This window comes from Anser brachyrhynchus (genome assembly GCF_964034855.1).
Source record: "Anser brachyrhynchus genome assembly, chromosome: 3".
Lineage (NCBI taxonomy): Eukaryota > Metazoa > Chordata > Aves > Anseriformes > Anatidae > Anser > Anser brachyrhynchus.
Window position 1 is genome coordinate 86,549,573 of NC_137696.1, and position 19,173 is coordinate 86,568,745.

Sequence of the window (19,173 nt, forward strand, 5' to 3'; positions counted from 1 at the left end):
ACAGACAGAAAAGAGCGTGTGAGAGTTGTGCCTGAGTTGAGAAAACTGGATAGCATTTAGGAGCTGGGAAAGAAGTGTTTTTAGACTTCCTTGTCTGGGAAGTGAAATGTCTGGGAGCTTTTCAGGGAGAATCTCTAATGTAATAAGTGAACAAACTTGAGTTTTACTTTGAATTTTGTGGTGAAGATTATAATTTTGTAATTCAAACTTTCTTCTTGTACCTTTTTTCATAGAAAACTTGCCTGCTCTATTTATTGTTGAAAAGCTAACAGTTTTCTTTCTGATAAACTATTACAATGTTCTGATTATACCTAGCCTAGTTATGCTGGCAAGCTAAAATTCTGGGCAGTGAAATGCCCTTTTCACAAGGTTTATTAGTCTTCTGAGCTTCTACACTGAGCAAATAAGAAGTTCCTTTACAAGAAGCAGAGATAGAATTTAATTTGATTTTTTTATGTTGAAATTAAAAACATTGCTAAAGAATCCTGTTGCATTCAGTCAATGCGCAAATGCAAGTTAAATTTTTAGCCTTAAAATGCTTACAGGTGACAGTGTTGGGAAGGCACCAAATGCATAAGTAAAGTGATAACAGTAAAATGAAGTTATAAAATACTACGGAAAGCAGGATTTCTTTATAGAAATTGGTATTGCAGGAGCTTGATTAAAGCTCTTCTGTCTAAAAGGGCAAAAACATTTAACAGCTTTGTGTTCAGCTTTTGATTTGATTTACCATTGAATACTTGTGCCTTTCAATATTAAAACTTTATTAACCTTTAACAGATGAGGAATTACAAAAATTTGAAAAATAGAATAATTGATGCATGTAGTTGTGTAGTCATGTCAGCTCTTTTTTACAGGATTCCATCTTGGACATTAAAGTTCCTATATTCAAAGGACCTGGGGAATTGCCTGAAATCAGATCTTACATGGAAGAATTTCCATTCCCATTCTACATGATCCTTAGGGATGTGAACGCTCTTCCAGAAACTCTCAGTGACGCACTCAGACAGTGGTTTGAACTGGTGACTGCCTCGGACGCTTTGTAGACTTTGTAGACAAAATTAATACCTTATTGCTGCTAAACTGCTGAAATGCATGGAACGACATTTCATCGGAGGGTTCATGAGGTCTCTTTTTAAGTAGGATTAACATACAAGAGCTGCCCTCTGGCAGCCAGACAGCCTGAGAACAAAATGGTTTAGGTGTCTTCTCCCGTGTTTGTCAGAGGAGATTATGCAATGGTGAGACGGTGTTTCTTCATTGCTTACTACGTAAATGATGTAAAACTTTCTTCAGTTTCTCTTGTATTACATTTTTTTCTTTTAAGTAATAAGTTATTTGTAATGTTCAAAGAGGTAAAGTTATTCCTACTCCTGTCTATTGCAATAAGAAAAATCATTCTTGCTTCTTGGAAGGCATTTCTGTGTTAGAAGTACTTGAGCTGCCTTGCAAAAAAGCTCTCTTTAGCTTCACCCGGGTGGTTGGCCACCTCTTTGGGAAGGGGTGGGGGGAGGAAGTGGGTGAAGCAGATGGTTTTAAGCAACCAAAAAAAATAAGTACTTGAATACTTGAAACTGTTCTGCAGTTAAACGCGTTCGATATAATTGTTGCTGATTTTTGTCTGATAATATCATCAGGGAGTTTGATGAATAATGCCATATAGTAATCCCTGTGTTATCAGTTTACACTGTGAAGTTTGCCCCAGTGTCCAAGGCAGACATTGAGGACATGTTTCATTAATAAGATGTCTTAAAGCATGGACATGATTTTTCATTGCAGAAGCTATGCATCTTATATAGTCTGTTCTAATAAAAAGAGGTACCACTGTTTGTAATCATGCTGTCTGTCCTTTTTGTTAATTTATTCGAGCTTTGATCAACTGAATTTGCCACATGGAAATAGATGGCATTCTCCTGCAGTGCACAAATCTGAATTTTCATATGAAAATGTATTCTGGTTTATGTAACTTCAACATCTCTTTTATAAGGATATGCCAGTGTGGAGCTTTGATTAGTGGTCTGGTCTTTTGACTCCACCCTGGTCTGTTCAGACAGTGAAAATGTGCAGGAAACTTTTTAAAATATGTCTACTCTACATCCATTGAAGATTTTCTTTATGTACAGAAATTGAAGGTGTCTAACTTGAAGTGTGGTGCAGGAGTTGATCAGAAAATGGCTGGAACATGGGTGCGTTCCCAAAGATGTGATTGTTCTCTTTGCTTTACAGATAGAAAAATCTCAACTGAAGTATCACAGTAGCTGTTTTGAGATCCACCCTGAGGGGTGAGATGGATCAGGAGAGTTTTCTCACCTTACCTTTGGGACTGGTACCAGAGCTTTGCCACACTAACTCATGATAAGCAAATTTCAGAACAGAGAACTTAACAGGGGAACTGTGTCCCCTCAGAATTCAAATGTCAGGTACTATACAATATCCCTGCAAGGTTATGTAGGTCTTTTTTATACAAATGTGTCATGTATACAAATGTTTAAATGGTTTGGGAAATTTAACTGTGGAAATAGGTGTTTTTAGATCATGAGGAAATTGTCTGGAATGTATTGCCATTTCAGACGTGTCCTGAGTATTTGCAGTAGGGAACTAGAGGAAAATATACTGGGAAGGAAAACAAAAACCCACAAACCTTATCTACTTCTCTTAAAGAGTGCAAGAATACTGACTGTAAGCTATAGTTTTGCAAGGGCTTATCTTTTGCACAGGTGACCGCAGCCGGAGCCACACTTTTATCAGCAGCGCTCCGTGCACAGTCAAATGCTTATACAAACCTCCTTTTTTTTCTCTCCGTAATTAGCGAAGGGCTTGCACTGTACTTAGTACAAGCAAGCACCAAGCTACCTACGAAGGCAACAACACCTCAGTTAATTCCCTTCTTCCGCCTGGCCCCGGCCGGCGGCGCGGCGGGGCAGCAAATGGCGGCCGCGGGGCTCCTCCCGCCGGGGCGGGCTCGGCGCTGAGGGCGGCGGAGGCGGAGCCGCGCAAAATGGCGGCCGGCCGCCTGCCGCCCGGCGCCCTCACCCTCAGGCAGGTACGGGCCGGCGGCTCGGGCAAAATGGCAGGAGGTGACAGGGAGATCCCTCCCCTGCCTGGGGCCGGGTGGCGGGGCCGGGGCTCGCCCACCTGCGGAGAGGGTGAAACCTCCGTGTTGGCGGCGGGTAGCAGCTGCGGGAAGGCTGCGGGTGGCTACTGGCAGTGGGGCCTCCGTGTCAGCAGGCACCGCCGCTGTTGTGTTTGACACCAGCCACCGCTGCCACACATCTGGTGCTTGGCTCGTTCCTTTGTACGAAAGTTAAGTTTCTCAGGCAGGGAACCAACGCTAGGCCCTTTATGAAGGGAGATGCGGAGCGTTGTGGTTATTTCTGCGAGCGGAACGGAGCCATTGACAGCTCCGCTCGCTGTGGTGTGCCCAGGGCCAGGGCAGCAGGCTGACATCTCTCCGTCCTCAGTTCCTGAGGCGCCAGCAGGTTCTCCAGCTGTACAGGAAGATCCTGAGGGCCCTCCGGGACGTCCCTGCCGAGGCAGATCGCCGCTATTTGAAGGAGTGGGCCAGGGAGGAATTCAGAAGAAATAAGGATGCTACAGAAGAGGTGAGGGGTGGAAACGGGCAATCCCAAGCACGTGGCCTGCGGAGCGATGCGTGCTGTGTGCTGTGCTTTGCCACCTGCTTTTGGTTTGGGGGTGTCACATCAAGGCTTGTGGGGAGTCTGCTGCGACTAATTTCTCTTAAGGGGCATTTGTGTGGAGAAATACTTCAGCATCTCTGAATATCATTGTTTCTTCATGGGGGTACTGTTTCTCTGACTTTCAGATAACGTTCTGGGATTAAGAAGCTAAAAACCAAACAAATCCTGCTTGCCTAAATCAAGAATCAGAAAAATTGCATTGAATAGCATGATAACTAATCTAAGCTTATTAATGCTCAAGCTTTTTTATAGCTTATTTTTTTAATCTTTAATTCCATCTATATTTAAGCCAAAGAAAATGAAATTGGATTTCTATACACATGAGCCTGAATTGCAGAAACCTTCGTATTTCTCCAATGTCTTTTGTCCTTTGCTTTCTAGTTTGTTTTTTTTCTAACCAGTGCTCAGGGAGTTGGTGGGTGAGTTATGCAGACAAAGCATAACAATACTTAGATAGAAAATAACGTTGACGGAAATATCTACTTGTCCTATAAAACTTCTGTCTCTATAATGCCAATAAGCAGTTGTCACTATGTACTTGCAAAGGCAGTAGACAGAGGCATAAAGAAAATACTACTAGGAGTTTGAATTGAATCTAAATCTGAGTTTTAAAGCAAAGATGTAACCAGCCCCCAAACACATTGTTAAGGAATTGGATAAAATTAATTATTCACCTGTTTTTTTTAACCATGTTAGCAACTATAGTGTTACTTTACATGCTAGAAATAGATGACAACAGTGCTGGTAAGAAGCTACGTACACTTTAATGTGTTAAAATCTCAGCACTTGTGTAAAATCTGAGTACATGTGTTTGTTTAGTAGCTTCAGTTTTGTTTTACAGGATGCAATTAGGATGATGATCACTCAAGGCAATATGCAACTTCAGGAGCTTCAAAGAACACTTAAGCTGGCAAAATCCTGAGTGTCATTTTTTTGACAGCTGGACTTTCATCTGCTGAAAACCAGAATGTGGTTATAATAGCAGTCTTCGATGACATCCTGGTAATGTCTGAAGATGGAATCTACCACAGTGGGTTTTGTTTTGTTTTGTTTTGTTTCTTCCCTTTCTTCTTGGCTTGGTTATTCTTCCGTGTGGGAATCACTCAGACACAAAAGACCCCGAAGAACTGAATGGATGGTGTAGCACGTGCTGCGGGAAAAGCAGAAAGCCCCCCAGATCACAACAGCAGTGTGTTGGCAGGGAAATGGAAAATAAATATAAACCAGATTATTTTGTCTGTTTCCTACTGTGGTATGTCTAAGTGGTAACACTTGTGGTGGTAACAGCCTTTACTCTACAGTGCCAAGGATTATTTTTTTTCCTGAATTAAGAAAGCAGAAGCATTTGGGATAAATGTGTCTAAAAACATAAAACATTACGTTAAGAAAATGTTTTTTATGTAGATGTTGATTTTCAGTTACAGCTGAATAAAACTTTAAAAGGCACGTCTTTATGTATGAAAATGAATGAGAGGTTTTTAGCCCCAGAAATGGTTATTCCCAATTCCCATGCTAATAGGAAGTATCTTGAAGGTAGTATCTAAAAATCAATTTAAGGTAGAATTACAAGTGGGAAATAACTACTTTTAATTTGTGTAGTTTGAAAATGCCTTTATCTCCCTGAATTGCAGCGTATCTTATGTTTTCCCCATATAACTTACTAATGAAAATGCCAAGGTGCATCTGGGATTTTCTCGGCATAGGTAGCTAGACAGCAGTAGATACTCTACAGTAGCTGCATGCGTTTCGGGTTGTGCTTTCAGAATTTTGCCAGCATTTTCTGGTAGAAAGGGCTGACAAAACGCCATGAGTGAGTTGGGGATTGTTTTTCAGGTTTTCAGTGTTCTGATCAGTCTGTTTTGTTTCCCCTGCTGTTAATGTTCCAAAAGTGAACACAAGTCCTGGGCACGCTGCTTGCTCTGCAGCTTCAGTTCCTGAGCGTGAATGGTGCTGGACAACGTGGGCACTGGAGCTGGCACTGCACGAGCAGGGCTGGGGCTGCTGTCGACGTTCTCTGTTCATCTACAACAGAGTCACAGTCCTTTGCTTCTGCGGGACATTAAATTGAAACTAATGAAAACAAGGTAAGTTAATGGGAAAAACGTGTTAGTTTTGGTTCTCTGCAGCTGATATTTGTGGGAGAAAAAAGCTACGCGTGGAAACAAGTGTTTTGTGTGTGGAGGTGGTGTCTGGATCTCTGTTAGCCATAATCCTGCAATCCTTGTCATTAATGTGGCATCTTTGCCGAGGAAGGTCTCTCTGAAGCCTTAGCAGTATGATTTCAAATAATGAAGGCGTTAGGGGTTAAGATTCCAAAGTCACGCTTTGCACTGCTCTGAGGGAGGGAACGGCAGGAGCAGGTGGGGAAAGAATATTAGTGATTGGTTTTGCCAGGCACATGGATTTCAACTGGTAAGGAAACCGCAGTGGCAGTTGTCAAAAAGCAAAAAAAATAATAAAAAAGTATATGTGTGCGTGTATATATATATATATATATATATATATACAAAATAAAAAAATATATATATAAAACTAATGTCAGGTTCTTATCCCAGCTGTTGACAAAGGTGATTGATGATATTAGGTGGGCCCCTGAAGTTGTTTGCAGAAAGTTGGTGTCTCAACTTCAGAGGCAGCACTGCAGCAGAGGTTGAGCCCCATACGGTGGTGACACCCATGACCATGCAGCTCTGGGCTGCATTAGGATCCTTCTGGTTCTCCTCTGAGCTGGTTACTGTGCTCGGTGTTACCAGCAAATGCAGTCTGGAAGGGAATGTTGACTAAACAAAGCTGTGATCGATGTCAGTTTGTTTTCACGTGCAGCCTTCCTTTTCCCCTTGGTGGTTTATTTCCGTCCCCTTGCTCGGGGGCTGCCGCCTGGCCGCGGCTCTTTCCCAGGGGACGCGAGGGCCTGCGTTCCTCCCGCGGCTCCAGTTTGCTGCGCTTACGGGTTGCAGCCGCGCAGGCCAGGAATAGCTCCTGGCAGGCACGGGTGGCCCCGCAAGTACCTCACCCGACCTCCTGAGGTCTGCTGGCTGCGGTTTCCAGCCGTTGTGACCCTCTGCAGTGTCAAGATCAAATTGCCTGCCAGAAACCATTAGGAGCCCGAGTGTACTCTGCTAGAGCACCTGTGCTTACACAGTGTGCCTGAGAGAGGTAGATAACATGGCTTTTATTTTTTGTTTTAAAAAGTTCTTCAATTCCAGTAGTTTTGAATGCGGGAGGAACTGCAGAGGCGAGTAGGAATGAATTTTAGGAGAATGTCTCCCCTTGGACTACACTTGTTAGCTTCATAAAACCTCTAAAATCAGTAACTCTGCAGCCAAGTTACTGCCTTGAATCACTGCTGCAAGGCCTGTAGCGGCAGCGCAGGTCTGTGCGTTCAGGAGGTTTGCTAAAACCACAGCCTTTGTGTTTCCCTCGCATTTGTGCGAGGTGAGGAGCGTGTGCGCCAGCAGCGTGCAGCAGCCTCCGCAGTGCCAGGGGAGCGCATTGGTAACAGCAGCACTCGGTCCCTGCGGCCTCACCCCGAGACAGCTGGCAGACCTGGCTTCCGCGTTTTATAGCAAAAACACAAAATAACAGAAGCTTGGACTTTTGCAGGCCGATTTTCTCCTTTCCCTTCTGATTTTGTCTATTTTCTCTGGATAGGAAAACATTGCAACGCAAGGATTCTGAGCAACACTTATTTTAATTACTTGGCAAAACAAGTCACTTTATCAAGGGGATATAAAACTTAAATAGCATGCTTCTGCATTCCTACAGTAGCTTAAACAAAACTGTAAACATACGAAAGTGTCTATATGACTATGGAAGTCAGAGCAATAAAACTAGTGTTTCCGTAACCGCACATACACGTCTTGCTTTGATAGTGCATTAATAGGAATTTTTAAAAAATAGTTACATAATACAGTTCTTCTTTGCTTTATACATCTGCTAAGAACACAAAAAGCTTAATTGCTAATTTGTTAATGGTATCCTCAATACTGGAAAGTATTTTGTATTAATTTTAGGGCTCCACAGTATAGAAAAAAATAAATCTTTCTCCTTGGCATCTGGTGCCACCTTGTATTTGAATTGGTTTTGTCCAATTGTTCCATCACGGTACGTTCAGTACCTCTACTCGTATTAAGAGAATCTCGTGGAGCCCTCCCCGAGGTACACGGAGGGAACCCTACAGGGATGCAGGAGCAAGTTACGGTGCATCTCGTTTACGCAGCACATGGCGCACCAGGACCCAAACGTGGCTGACGAATTCAGGTGTTACTGCTGGAACAAACGCAATTGAAAGTGAATTACTCTGTGAATTACTGTCAGAAACCGTCACTGCAAGCTTTGATTTTTATTGCAAACCATCCCTAAAAAAACTGAAAATGTTGCTGAGTTCTGTTTTGTGGGACTGTGTGAAAGCAGTCCTGAAACCTGGAGCTTCACCAGGGCCCAGTCTCTCTCTTTAGAGACACATGGGGGAAAACAGAGAGCAGAATTGTTCAGAGGAACAAAGGAAGACAGTCCAGATAAGGCAGCTGGGAGGAAAGCCAGACCCTACAGAAGAAGAAACGTCTGCATACAGAGAACCAAGCTTTCACTTCCTTACAGGACTGCTTTCAAGCCTCTTCAGTGACTTCAGCTGTTTGCTGCTTGAAGGAAAAGAGCTTTCCGTAAAAATTACGCTTAGCAAGTAGAGCATGGTTATGGTAAAATACTTGCCATCCATGCCCTAAACAGAACTCCCCCACAGCTGCGTAACCACGAGGAGCTTTGCCACCAGGACACCATTAAGAGAGCCTAATTGAGCATTTATTTTAGTAATGTATACCAAATGAAAAACAACGTGGCAACAGAAGCCGCCGTACCTAACAGGGCAGCTCACCTCAGTGGGCGCTTGGCCTCTCCCACCAGGAAACCCACACCGCTCCCTGCTCGAGCTTTGCTCCGCTGACCAGAGAGAGGCCGCGGGGATCAGCAGCCCTTCAGCACCAAGCAGTCGCTGCATCACTGCTGACCCAGCCAAAAGCTCTCAAACAGCCGGGATTTATTTCAGTATTGGCGTCACCTTTACATGGGGCGTACGGCGGAACCCTCTCGCCACACCTGACTTACGCAGAAATAAGAAAATTCCCTTTTCTGAAAGCGGATTTGGTTTATAATGCAGCGTGTTTTCAAGCAGCACCTGAAACTTGAGAGTGCAAAATGTAACGGGCTCTGGGAAATAACAAGGAAAGGATCTAATCTGCAGCATTTTGTCGTCGGTACAGTCTGCATGTGAAGCTCCTTGGTTCTGGAGTTTCCAAAGTTATTTCTACTCCTGAAAAAAGAGCATTTTGTTTGGACGTGCCAGGCACTACCAGTACGTATCTACGCCTATCCCAGATTCCTGCACAGCAGGTTCCAGAGTAAGTCCTGCTGCCCGCCTCGCCCCGCCGGGTGAATGCTAGCTTTCCTTCTGCACCTTAGTCCTTAACTTGCTGAGCTCCTCCTCCAAGCTCCTGATGTGCTCCTTGAGCGCAGCTTTGTCTTGCTGAGCTTTCTGGTTAGCTTGGCACCGGGCTTCTTCAATCTTCCGTTCGTACCACTTCTCCATCTGAGTGGAAACGGCCTCGAAGAAGTACTGGGTTATCTCCAGGGCCTGCGAGGTGTCTCTGAGCGGAGGGGCGGGCGGCTGCCCCGCCGGTGGAGCGGGCGGCTCCTGGCTCTGGTGAGCCCCCGCGTGGTGCGGCGCCTTGTGCCTCGGCTGCCCGCCCTTGCTGGATTTCTTTGTCTGAGTTCCTCTGTCGACGAAGCAGCCGCTCTGCGGGTCGGTCTTCGCAGGCTCGGCCAGGGGCTGCAAAGCCGCCTGAACCTTTACGTGTCGCAATTTGGAGCCCACGAGCTCGGCGGAGGGCAGCTCCTGCTGGAGCCTCTGGAAGGTGCTGGCACCGCCGGCTTTGTCCTTTGGCCGGACGTCTGGAGCAGGGGCTGAAGAAGCAGCTGGTCCAGCAGGGCTCAACTGCTGCTCCGCACCTATAGAATAAAAACACGCATTTAGAAAAGCCATGGGCATGCACTTCAGCCTTCAGAAATCCTTTCTATACTAAGTGTGCTGAATGATGGCGTTTTCCATGTACGGCGCGGTGTGCGCGGTGTAGGGGCTTCTGTTACTTTTTTGTATCTCCACAGTCAGGTGATATTAATACTAGTGATACAATAGTCATTACGAGAGAAAAGCTGGCTCAGACAGGGAAGCTCTGCATTGTGGCTGTGGGACTACAGCCTACCAGCAACCAAAGGTCTTCACAAAAGGGACGCGTAACAAACATCAGGCTGAGATGTCTGATGATCAGCCTAAGTAGTCACTGCCAGCCTGTATTTATGAATCCCCTGCTTCTGCGAGACTTGAAGCCCTGCTAACTTTGCAAAAACAACCAATTTTGATGCTTCTGAACTGTTCAGCACAGTAGCTCACAGCCTCTCTGCTGCCACATCTCTCTCTCTAGTCTAGTGGGGTGTCCGTGTCCATTGCTGTGCTCTTTGTGTGATGCTTCGGGAGGGTATACGCAGGGCATTTCACAGAAGCCCACCACTTTGACAGTGCTCTCCCTGCGTGCCGAGACCTGGGCTGGAATTGTGTTCTGACTGTTTCGTTGTACTCGGAAGCTTCCTTGGTCAGGCACAGAGAAGTGGCTTGAACCAAGGTCTTCTCTATCCTCAGGTGCCTACGATCCCTGAATGGGTTTCAGTGTTTTCAGCTGTGTTTTTTCCCATTCCGTAATGAACTAATAATTGAAAAGTGGAAAAAGTGGAAGATTTTTTTCTATATCCCTGTAGTTTAAATATTAACAAGGGAAATGAGTATTTCAGGTTTACATCCTTGCACCCTGCCATTAGAGGATCCATACATCTGAAGAGCACTTAAAGCAGTATGCTTTCTTCAGTGGATTTTGGACAACCTGTGCAGCTTCCTGACAGGCAGGGCTGAAGTAACTCTGACTGGGAAGCTGCAGAAATTTCAGTAAATATTCAGAGCATCAGAAGTCTTGGCTTCAGAGACACAGTGGCAACGTTAGGAAGAGCCAGTGCAATTCCACCCAAGTAAAAATAAAATCTAACCATTCCCACTGGCTGCCTTGAAGCATATTACAAGACGCTACGCATACAGGTGGGGGAGAGCACGCGGCCAGTCAGTACCCGCGGTGTGAGTACAAGCATCCCCCCGTCAGTTAATGAGCGTGCCTTTGGACGAATGTGATGTACGTACCTGACAGGGTTGTCCCTGAGGCACCGTCCTGCTGCATGCAGAACTGTTGTCCGAAGCTCTGTTCGGGCCCCGGGCCTCTGCTCCTGCCCCCGTCTTCCGAGAGGCTGTTGGGCAGGGTGGCACAGGAGTGCTGGTGGGAGCCCTCCGACGGCAGCAGGGGCTGGGGGGCTTTGCAGTCCTTGGCGCCGTGGGGGTTGTTCTCCGTGTCCAGGGTCTCGGTCAGGGACTCACAGGTGGACAGCGTTGATTTTGGTCTTGATGACCTGGAATCTCCAGAAAGCTTCAGCTCCAGATTCTGAATCTTCAGCATGCACCAGGTCTTCAGCTCATCGACCAAGGACATCTGCGAGGAAGAGGACACACGTTAGGCGATCCTGGCACTACAGCCTCTGGTTGCTGGGCTGCTCAGGTTGTGCAGCAAGGACAAAGAGAACTGAGCGTGGTACCAGTGGGCTTAGATGCCTGGACAGATACGTATGCTGCCACGGGGAGTATACAGAGCACTGCAAATCAGAAAAGATGAGGAAATGCATACTAGCTAAGGAAAAGCACTGCTTCAGTCCAAGCTACCACCTGTTCTATTTGAATTTCTACTTCAAATGCAACTCCAAGTCTTCTGATCAGGGCTGACTTACTTAATCATAAAATAAAAGGCACTTTCCAAGTGCAAGAAACATCATGTGCTCACAGCTGCCATTTTTTTTAAGAGTGAAATTCAAATCAGACACTTCTGGGACGCAGCCTTGTACCAACCTCTGCTCTTCTGTTCATTTGGTGATAACGACGAGCCCAACACCACATGATAAATTACTAACAGCTTTTAAATTACAGAAGTGCTTAATAAGTGTCAACTGCAGAGGCATTTGCCAGTGATCATTTTAAAAATGAGCAGCTCTTTTCCCTGGTACGCACATGGCATTGGGAATTTAGGTCAGAACCTCTGACGAGCTTGGGCATTTAGTCTGCGCATTTAGAAAAGGCCAACCCGGTTTTTCAGTAGTTTCAGCTGGACTCAGCAGCACATGGACAGATGACACCACTTAATGGCAATTTTGAGTCCTGTGGGAACACAAGCCTAAGACACCACAGAAGCCAGTATCGTACCTATGTCTCGTACTGTGGGAAAAAAAAATAAAGCTTTTTGAGTTTAAGTACTGTTTTTTTGGAGAAAACTGTTTTGTGGGTGTGAGGCCAAGTAGCTTGATCAGTAGTTTAAGCTGGGATTATCACAGCAGCCAGCCTTTTAACACAGATTTGGAACTGTCTTACAAAATGTTACGACCTTTTACTAGAACAAAGAGTATTCATCTCTTAATTCTTAGAAGAACCCCAGCAATGAGAAAACAAAGTGTATTTTAAGCTTACTGTGAGTGGAGCAATACAATTTTCTTATCATGTTTTAGTGGTGAGTTTGTGCAGAAACTAGAGGAGCAAGAGCTGGCTCTGTGTTGGAACAGTTCCTCTTGTAACGTTGGTTAACAAGCCTATAGAAAGAACTTGCCTACTGGCAGTACGACACAGCCTGGAGATGGTATGCTGTTGCCAAAGTCGGGGGGAAGAACTGCAGCCTTTAATTTGTGGGGAAAAAAAAGATGAGACTGAGAAGGGGGAGATTTCCAGGGCGCACAACCAAACGGATGAGAAACGAAAGGAACAACAGGGACTTTGTGACTCTTTGCAGATGTTACCACAGACATCCTATAACTAAGGGAAAGCTAAAGCACAACTGTGAAAAATTTAGGCGTAAGAATTTGTACAAAGCACTACATTAGAAAAAAAGATACCTTTGTTAGAGATCCCACCTTCGGGCCCACCAAATTCAATTACAACAGTCGGACTGGATTTCACACCGCCCGCTTCTAACGCAAAAGCTTTACACGTTTGGTCTAGAGATTCAGGTGGTGAATAGGAATCATCTGTCCCCTGAAGTCCCTTTGCCTGTTTCAGCAGTTTAGATAACTCTCCGCTCTTCTCTCTGCTTGCTGGAACAAAACTCCTGTGCTGATCCACCTGAGCTAAGAGGGAGGAGCCGTTTCAAGCCCTACCTGCCGTTTCTCTCCCTCGTTTTTTTCCAGCTCAGTGTGCTGCTGCAGGCGATGAAGGCACTCTGTTCTCTCTGCGGACAGCCGCTCTGCCATCAGCTTGTCTAAAACGCGGAGCTGGGGAAAAAAAACATGATTTAGCCAAGGCGATCGTGTTAAAAAAACAAAACTCCGTCTGCGGACCTTGCAAGTCACAGTACGCTCTGCCTTTCAGGCTTCGTTTCCAGGAATGGTGCCAACTGCAATTTGATGTAGCTTGCAAAAAGGTCCGGTCGCAAAATTATTTAATGAAAAAAAAATACATTAAAAATAATTTAAAGGATCTTGAACATCAGTGTAAAGAGAATTCAGCAAAATGGGTTTTTACAATTACGAACTACCAGCTGTAGGACAGCACTCTCTCTGTAAGTTTCCCTCAAGCAGGTTAGATTTATTGTCTAAAGAAGCACCTGAAGCCACTTGCACACTAAATACGTTTTTCTCAAGACCCCAGCTTGCAACATTAGATCCCTGTGGAATGTCACAGTTCCCTGGTCTTGAGTATTAGCTTTCAGGTTCATTTTTACAACGCAAGAAGCAATAAACGAACCGTGACAATGAAAACACTCATTATGCTTAGGCTATGTTTCTAATAATCTTGTGGGCGAACAGACCTCCGGGTCATACTCTTACTTGATGTTGAGTTTTGCTTTCCATCTGGCCCAGCTTAACATTCATCTTATCTTGTACTGTCCCAAACTCAGCTTTTATCTCCTCCACGGTTGCCTCCAGCTGATTCTCCAGTTTGTTTATCAGGGGCTCACAACGACATCCATTTATTGGCGCCTGAAAAGAGGAAAACATTGGCTTGGTACATCCTGCTGTCCTCCTAGCGCACTTGGAACATTAGCGCAGCTTCTTTGAGTCACTATTGAACTCTTTTGTACCATGTACCACATCTTACCCTCCTAATAATATCTTACAGCTCAGCAAACAGTACGTTAGTTGGAAGAACACAGACTAGAAAATGATTGATGTCGTCTATATGCCCAAATCCTAACGCTGGGGCTTCGAGCAGCAGTGAGGTTGGCTCACACATGCTGTGGTACTGACTGTGTGCCGTATGAGAGGGCATCGCCTCACAGACCTGCTCCCTCGTCTCAGTGCTGTAATTCTGAATTGTACGGTCTGATTTTTGGGGATGTGTGGTTTTGTATGCATTTGTTTTTTTTAACCCAATGCCAATAACATGCTCATTTTTCGTACTGCAAGGCAAGGTCTCACCTCTCCTGCCTCCCGCCACCCTGCAGGCATCTGGCTGACCTTCCAGCTGCCTTCTTTGACCTGCGTGACACCGTCCCTGCACGGGGAGCTGCACTGACCACACTTAATTCTCTCAGGGAGATGGCGACAAAAGGCTCCCTTAGGCAAGGACATCTAATCCTCACAGGCTTCCTTTGCAGTCTTCAGACGGAAACTGGCTCCTTCGAGGGTGTCTGGAGCCCAAGCCAGGTGCTCTGCATCCGCCTGCAGAGGAGCCTCCCTCTCTCCTTCGGCCCTACAGTGCTGGTCACAGAGTACGGGTTGTTCCCTCGGCAGGGGAAGGTGGGTCAGTTGCGGCGTGCTGGAGAAAGTTTCAGAAATGCATGTACTTAAGACATTCTGTTTGCTATTCAGGGCCTGAGGGCATCAAAGAAGACAGGCTAAAAAGAAGGGGAGAGAGGAGTGTCCTGTATTTTCAGGAAATGCTGGAAGGGAGTCTGTCTGCATTAAGCTAAATGTTTTTAATAGATTAGGTTTGTACACAAAGCCTGCCTGCTCCCTACACCTTTCTTCCTGCTCCCTAGATCTTTCCTACCTTCCCATCCTCCATCCTACCATCCCTAGGGGTAGGGACATACTCGTTTTAGCATCTGGGAAGTCCTCCTTCCTTCCTTCCTATCCTATTAGGATAATCCCATAATGCCCCTGTCTGGAAATTTCCCCTGTGTTACACAGTGAGATGTTGGAGAAGAAGGCGTGTAAAGCCTCTGAAGTCTGACTTGACTGATCTCCTGAATTTCCTTCCAGCAAGGGAACGAGGATAGCTGTGGAGGGATGTGAAAAGTTAATGAAATGAAAGGATTGATCTCCCAGCGGTGCAGGAAGGCAACGTTAAGGAAACAACAGTGCAGATGTTTGCAATGTCTACGGGGTCATTTGCTGACTGATTTCATGCTGTTATAGAAACGTGAACTGGTAAGTACTAGCAGAATAAAATAAACCGAGTGGAGTAAAACAACCATTTCTAAACTGAAATAAATGTACATGAGCTGCTACTCCTGGTCTGTAAACCAATTTCTCTACAGCTCCTGCCTCCAGCGATCCCAGAATCCCCGAAGACTTGCTGCAATAAACAAAGAATTGAAACAGGATGTATTGAGTACACTCGAGCGCTGGGTTTAAGTAGTAAGCGTCAGTGCTCACACAACTTTCATTTATTTTCATTAGAAAACCTTTTTTGCCTTTCCTATCAGAAATCTTAATATTTCAAAGTGTATCCTTTAAGTTCCAGTGCCATTCTCAATCGCTGTTCACACCTTGTCTCCAAAAAGTTACTACTTTCTAGGGCAAAACTCGTTACCCGTTCCTTAGCATACATAAAACCATCTCGCTGTGTGCCTGGCTTCATGCCAAAACACAACTGAAGCCCAAGCAAGGAAAATAAAGCCGCAGTCGTTCTTTCACGCCCATGGCATGGAGCTGATCGAGAGCATTTTCTGTCTGAGCAGCTAGCCGTGCCCCGGCCACGAGTGCTGCTCAGCGTGCCTCCCTCCACGAGGCAGCAGCTCGCTCACCTGCATCACCTTCCCATCCTTCCCTCGGTAGAGGGTGTACAGCTGGTAGGCTCGGACCTCGTGGGGAGGCGGCGGAGAGGAGCAGTGATGTTTACTTCTGCGTTTTGGCAGGTTTTGCTGGGGCCGAGGGAGTGTCTGCTGATCGGCCGGGGAAATGGGGTCGGAGAGCGCTGAAACCTGTGTAAAGCACAAGCAACATTTTACCTGATTATGAGCCCCTTAGTAAACTATTCCCGGTGGGAAATCCTTTTATGAAAAATCCTTTTTGATAATTACAGCAAAAACCTGATCAAAACACAAATCCAGCTGCATTACTCACCACAATCTTGGTTTCTGTCAGCACAAAAACCAGATTTCTGCACAAACCCAGCTCATGTGACCCTCAACAGGAGGATTTCCCCACCAGAAATCAGTTTTGTCTGAAGGCTGCCTCTGCCCCGTGAGCAGGGCAGAGCTGGTGCCCTGGCTCACTGACACGCCAAAGGGACACCTGTACTCAACAATGATCCCGCCTCTCTCTGCTGTTTTAAATCTACTGATACCTTCTCCTTTGGCTTTTTCTTTTTGCTCTTCTTCCCTTTGGGATCCGGAGAGGCTGACCGGGGCTCATCCTTCAGCTCTATTTTCCTCTGCGGTGGCTGGTCGCTGCTCTGGGTGTCGTCAGCAGCCGAGACGCTGCCCTGCTTGGAGCAGAGACAGGGAGTTCAGAGCAGTCGGGGAGACGGGGAAAAGGAGTTTGGTTCCATTTCCTAGTCTTGAGCTGCTCTGCACACATGGGCGGGCACCCAGCAGCAGAACACAAGTGGCCTCCCCTGGCTGTCCCACACAGAGAGCTGCTGCTCTCAGACACAAGTGACAGATCCAGACAGATTTAGCCCCAGTGGCTTTTATTCCCGCTCCCCCTGTGCAGCGGACAGAGTTGGTAATGCCAGGCTGTACCTTGCTCTGTACCACCTCATCCCGTGGCACCGACTGAGCTCGCCTCTCCTCCTTCAGCCTCTCCCTCTTCTTCCTCAGGCTTCTTCCGCGATTGAAGCGTGAGACCTGGAGGCAGACGGCACTGTTACTCAGGGATGTCATGCTCCTTCCTGATACAGAAGCCAAGAAATAAAGCAGACGTAGTTTTCACCTCTCCTAAAAGGTAATATATGAAGGAGAGAGCACTCCCAGATGCTGACGGGCCAAGCAGAGCAGGCATTTATGCAACACCCAGCAGAAACGTAGGCATCTTTCATAGCAGAAGGCTAAGACTACGGCGTTGTGGCCCCTTGGGGGTAACCGGTCTCAGCCCCACCTGTGTCAGGGCCAGAGTTTACTGCCAACAAAACATTTGCAACGTACCTGGGATGCTTTAGTGAGCAGAAGCGCAACCTCAGGGTTATTGTGCTGTCTGGCAACCTCTAGAGGGGTCTGACCTGCCTGAGAGGAAAAAGACGACAACATTTCCTTCAAAACACTGGAAATGGAGGATTTCTCCACCTGACGTTAGTACGTGCCCCGTGCAAAAGAGTGAAGTGACTAACTGCTTCCATGTACCCGGATTTAATTCAACTCCCAAATATTTTCTACCAACACTAGAGTGTTGAGGAGAGTCTGCATGAACACAAAATAGCAGAGGAGTTCCATGTCCTACTTACATTGTTGACAACTGACGTATCAGCCCCTGCCTCCAGCAACAGCTTCACCACCTTCCTATGATTTAGAGCAGCAGCCACGTGGAGCGCCGTGTCTCCCGCCTGCAAGCCACAAAGCAGAAAGCAGACGTGTACCGCTCGTCCCCGGGTCTCACCCTGCAGAAATCTCAGCTTCTTATGGGGTGCCGAGAGGCCAGAAGACCTGCGCTTACTGATGCAACGACCGAGCTTCAATAAGGCTCGCTCCACAAAAAAGCGGAGCTGGGCAGAAGGGGACGGGAGGGGTAAAGAGCTACTTCAGCCTTGTTTTGAGGGATGCAGCCAGGGTGCTGGTGAGGGGCTTTGGCTAAATGAAGTGACACACGGCACAGCTTGGAGGCAGCCCAGCTCCACCTCCAGCAAGCGGATACCACATCTGAGGGCAGAACGGGTTTGCCCACTGCAACCTTCTCTTTGCTGCATGTTTGATTCCTTGGTGTGCAGGTGGTCGTGTATCACGTTGCTCAGAAATAACCAGATAATTAACAGCAGCGAGATGGTCGGTTTTCTCTTCACAAGATTCCCCAGAAAAAAAAAACAAAAAAACAAAAACAGCTTCTGGAATAAAGCCAGGAGGTGATATGGGTCCAGCACTCAAACACTGCCTTGCCCTTGTTCCTGTGTACTGAGGTGAAGACTGCTGTGATTGGGTTCAGGTGCTGGTAACGGAGCCAGCAGCTCTCTGAGGGACACTGTACCAGTGCATATAATGCCCTCCTGTCCCCTCTGCCCTGCACTTTTTCATAAAATGGTAGAGGCACATCCCTTCTAGCCTAGTGGAAATCTTATTGCTTACTACTTGGATAAGGCGTGTACTAAAACCATTAGATGTGCAAATATGGAACAACTTCAGGTAGCACTGGGGAAAAAAAGAGGGAAAGTGGTGTCCCTCTGTGCAAAAAGATGTTGTACTGCACTAAATCCATTCCACACAATTAGGCTGTGCTATAGGGACAGCGATCAATCTCTTCCCTATATAACAACCATGGACGATTAATCCTAGGTTAAACTGATCATTACTTTGAATTTAAAGCATATTTTTTCCTATTTTTCTGTATTGTTGATTCCCACTACTGCAAAATGCAGTATTCCAGAGAAATTTGCACTTCTGCAGCATCTGAACATGACTGAGCCCTGCATCACAGTGTCCCTGCAATGCCTGCAGTTTCGTTACCACCCAGTGATGGAGGAGAAGATGGGCCCCATGAAATGACCAAGTCTTTCGCCCAGACCCATTCTGCACAGGACCCCCAGCCCCTAACCCGAGGTTACTACCCTGTCCCCATCACCCCTTTCTGCACCAACACACCTCTGCAGAGCCTCATAAATAGAAAACGTTTTAAAGAAAAGATGCAAATGTGATGGCAAAATAATAAACCACTGATATGCCATTGCTTTAAGGCTACTCCTGGAAGCTGAGGCACTTGGCAGCACAGTGAAACACACAGAGAAGTGGGATTGCTGGGTAGGAACCTCTCTTTCCAACAATTAGCCTTATGTGAAGGGCGCAGAGTCGCAATGGAGTTCATGCACTGACCTGGTTCTTTTCATGGACAGAACAGAAAGCACTGAGCAGCACCCTAACGATGGGCAAGTGATTATAACGAGCAGCCACATGCAGACAGGTATCTCCTGCCTGCAAACAGAAACAAAGCTCTGAGCATGTCATTGCAGTAAGGAAGCTTGCACTTGTCATGGTGTTCAAGG

At 46.3% G+C, this 19,173-nt stretch overlaps 3 protein-coding genes across 17 annotated transcripts in view; 2 read left to right on the forward strand and 1 right to left on the reverse strand.

Moving 5' to 3' along the window:
- Positions 1–1,834, forward strand: part of MDN1 (midasin AAA ATPase 1) — a 98,902-nt gene extending 97,068 nt beyond the window's left edge. For all 4 annotated transcript variants that reach the window (XM_080586595.1, XM_080586593.1, XM_080586594.1 and 1 more), the window contains exon 102: positions 858–1,834. In XM_080586595.1, coding sequence (XP_080442721.1) covers positions 858–1,046 — 189 coding nt within the window. In that variant the 3' untranslated portion in view covers positions 1,047–1,834. The remainder of the gene's footprint in view (positions 1–857) is intronic.
- Positions 1,835–2,890: 1,056 nt separating this feature from the next.
- On the forward strand, positions 2,891–4,926 carry LYRM2 (LYR motif containing 2). Of its 2 annotated transcripts, none has more exons than XM_080586616.1 (3): positions 2,891–3,043; positions 3,462–3,602; positions 4,540–4,926. In XM_080586616.1, exons 1-3 carry the CDS (start codon positions 2,999–3,001, stop codon positions 4,618–4,620), a joined length of 267 nt encoding a protein of 88 aa, XP_080442742.1. In that variant the 5' UTR covers positions 2,891–2,998; the 3' UTR covers positions 4,621–4,926. The 2 variants fall into 2 exon arrangements, with proteins under 2 accessions (XP_080442742.1, XP_080442741.1); XM_080586615.1 differs by having other exon boundaries at positions 2,974–3,043; positions 3,426–3,602.
- ANKRD6 (ankyrin repeat domain 6) overlaps positions 4,733–19,173 on the reverse strand; it is a 118,817-nt gene continuing 104,376 nt past the window's right edge. For 9 of the 11 annotated variants that reach the window (XM_080586598.1, XM_080586604.1, XM_080586606.1 and 6 more), the window contains 10 exons: positions 19,004–19,102; positions 17,431–17,529; positions 17,135–17,212; positions 16,733–16,837; positions 16,336–16,473; positions 15,794–15,970; positions 13,650–13,802; positions 12,981–13,094; positions 10,936–11,278; positions 4,733–9,701 (listed from right to left, as the gene is read on the reverse strand). In XM_080586598.1, coding sequence (XP_080442724.1) covers positions 9,133–9,701; positions 10,936–11,278; positions 12,981–13,094; positions 13,650–13,802; positions 15,794–15,970; positions 16,336–16,473; positions 16,733–16,837; positions 17,135–17,212; positions 17,431–17,529; positions 19,004–19,102 — 1,875 coding nt within the window. In that variant the 3' untranslated portion in view covers positions 4,733–9,132. The remainder of the gene's footprint in view (positions 9,702–10,935; positions 11,279–12,980; positions 13,095–13,649; positions 13,803–15,793; positions 15,971–16,335; positions 16,474–16,732; positions 16,838–17,134; positions 17,213–17,430; positions 17,530–19,003; positions 19,103–19,173) is intronic. The other 2 variants (XM_080586602.1, XM_080586600.1) reach the window with 1 other exon arrangement.

Excerpts from the sequence above, each read along its gene's own strand:
- LYRM2 (XM_080586615.1), top strand. The coding sequence starts at position 2,999 with ATGGCGGCCGGCCGCCTGCCGCCCGGCGCCCTCACCCTCAGGCAG. Across the intron at positions 3,044-3,425 it reads GCGCCCTCACCCTCAGGCAG|GGCCAGGGCAGCAGGCTGAC; the intron begins GTACGGGCCGGC and ends TGGTGTGCCCAG. Across the intron at positions 3,603-4,539 it reads ATAAGGATGCTACAGAAGAG|GATGCAATTAGGATGATGAT; the intron begins GTGAGGGGTGGA and ends TTTGTTTTACAG.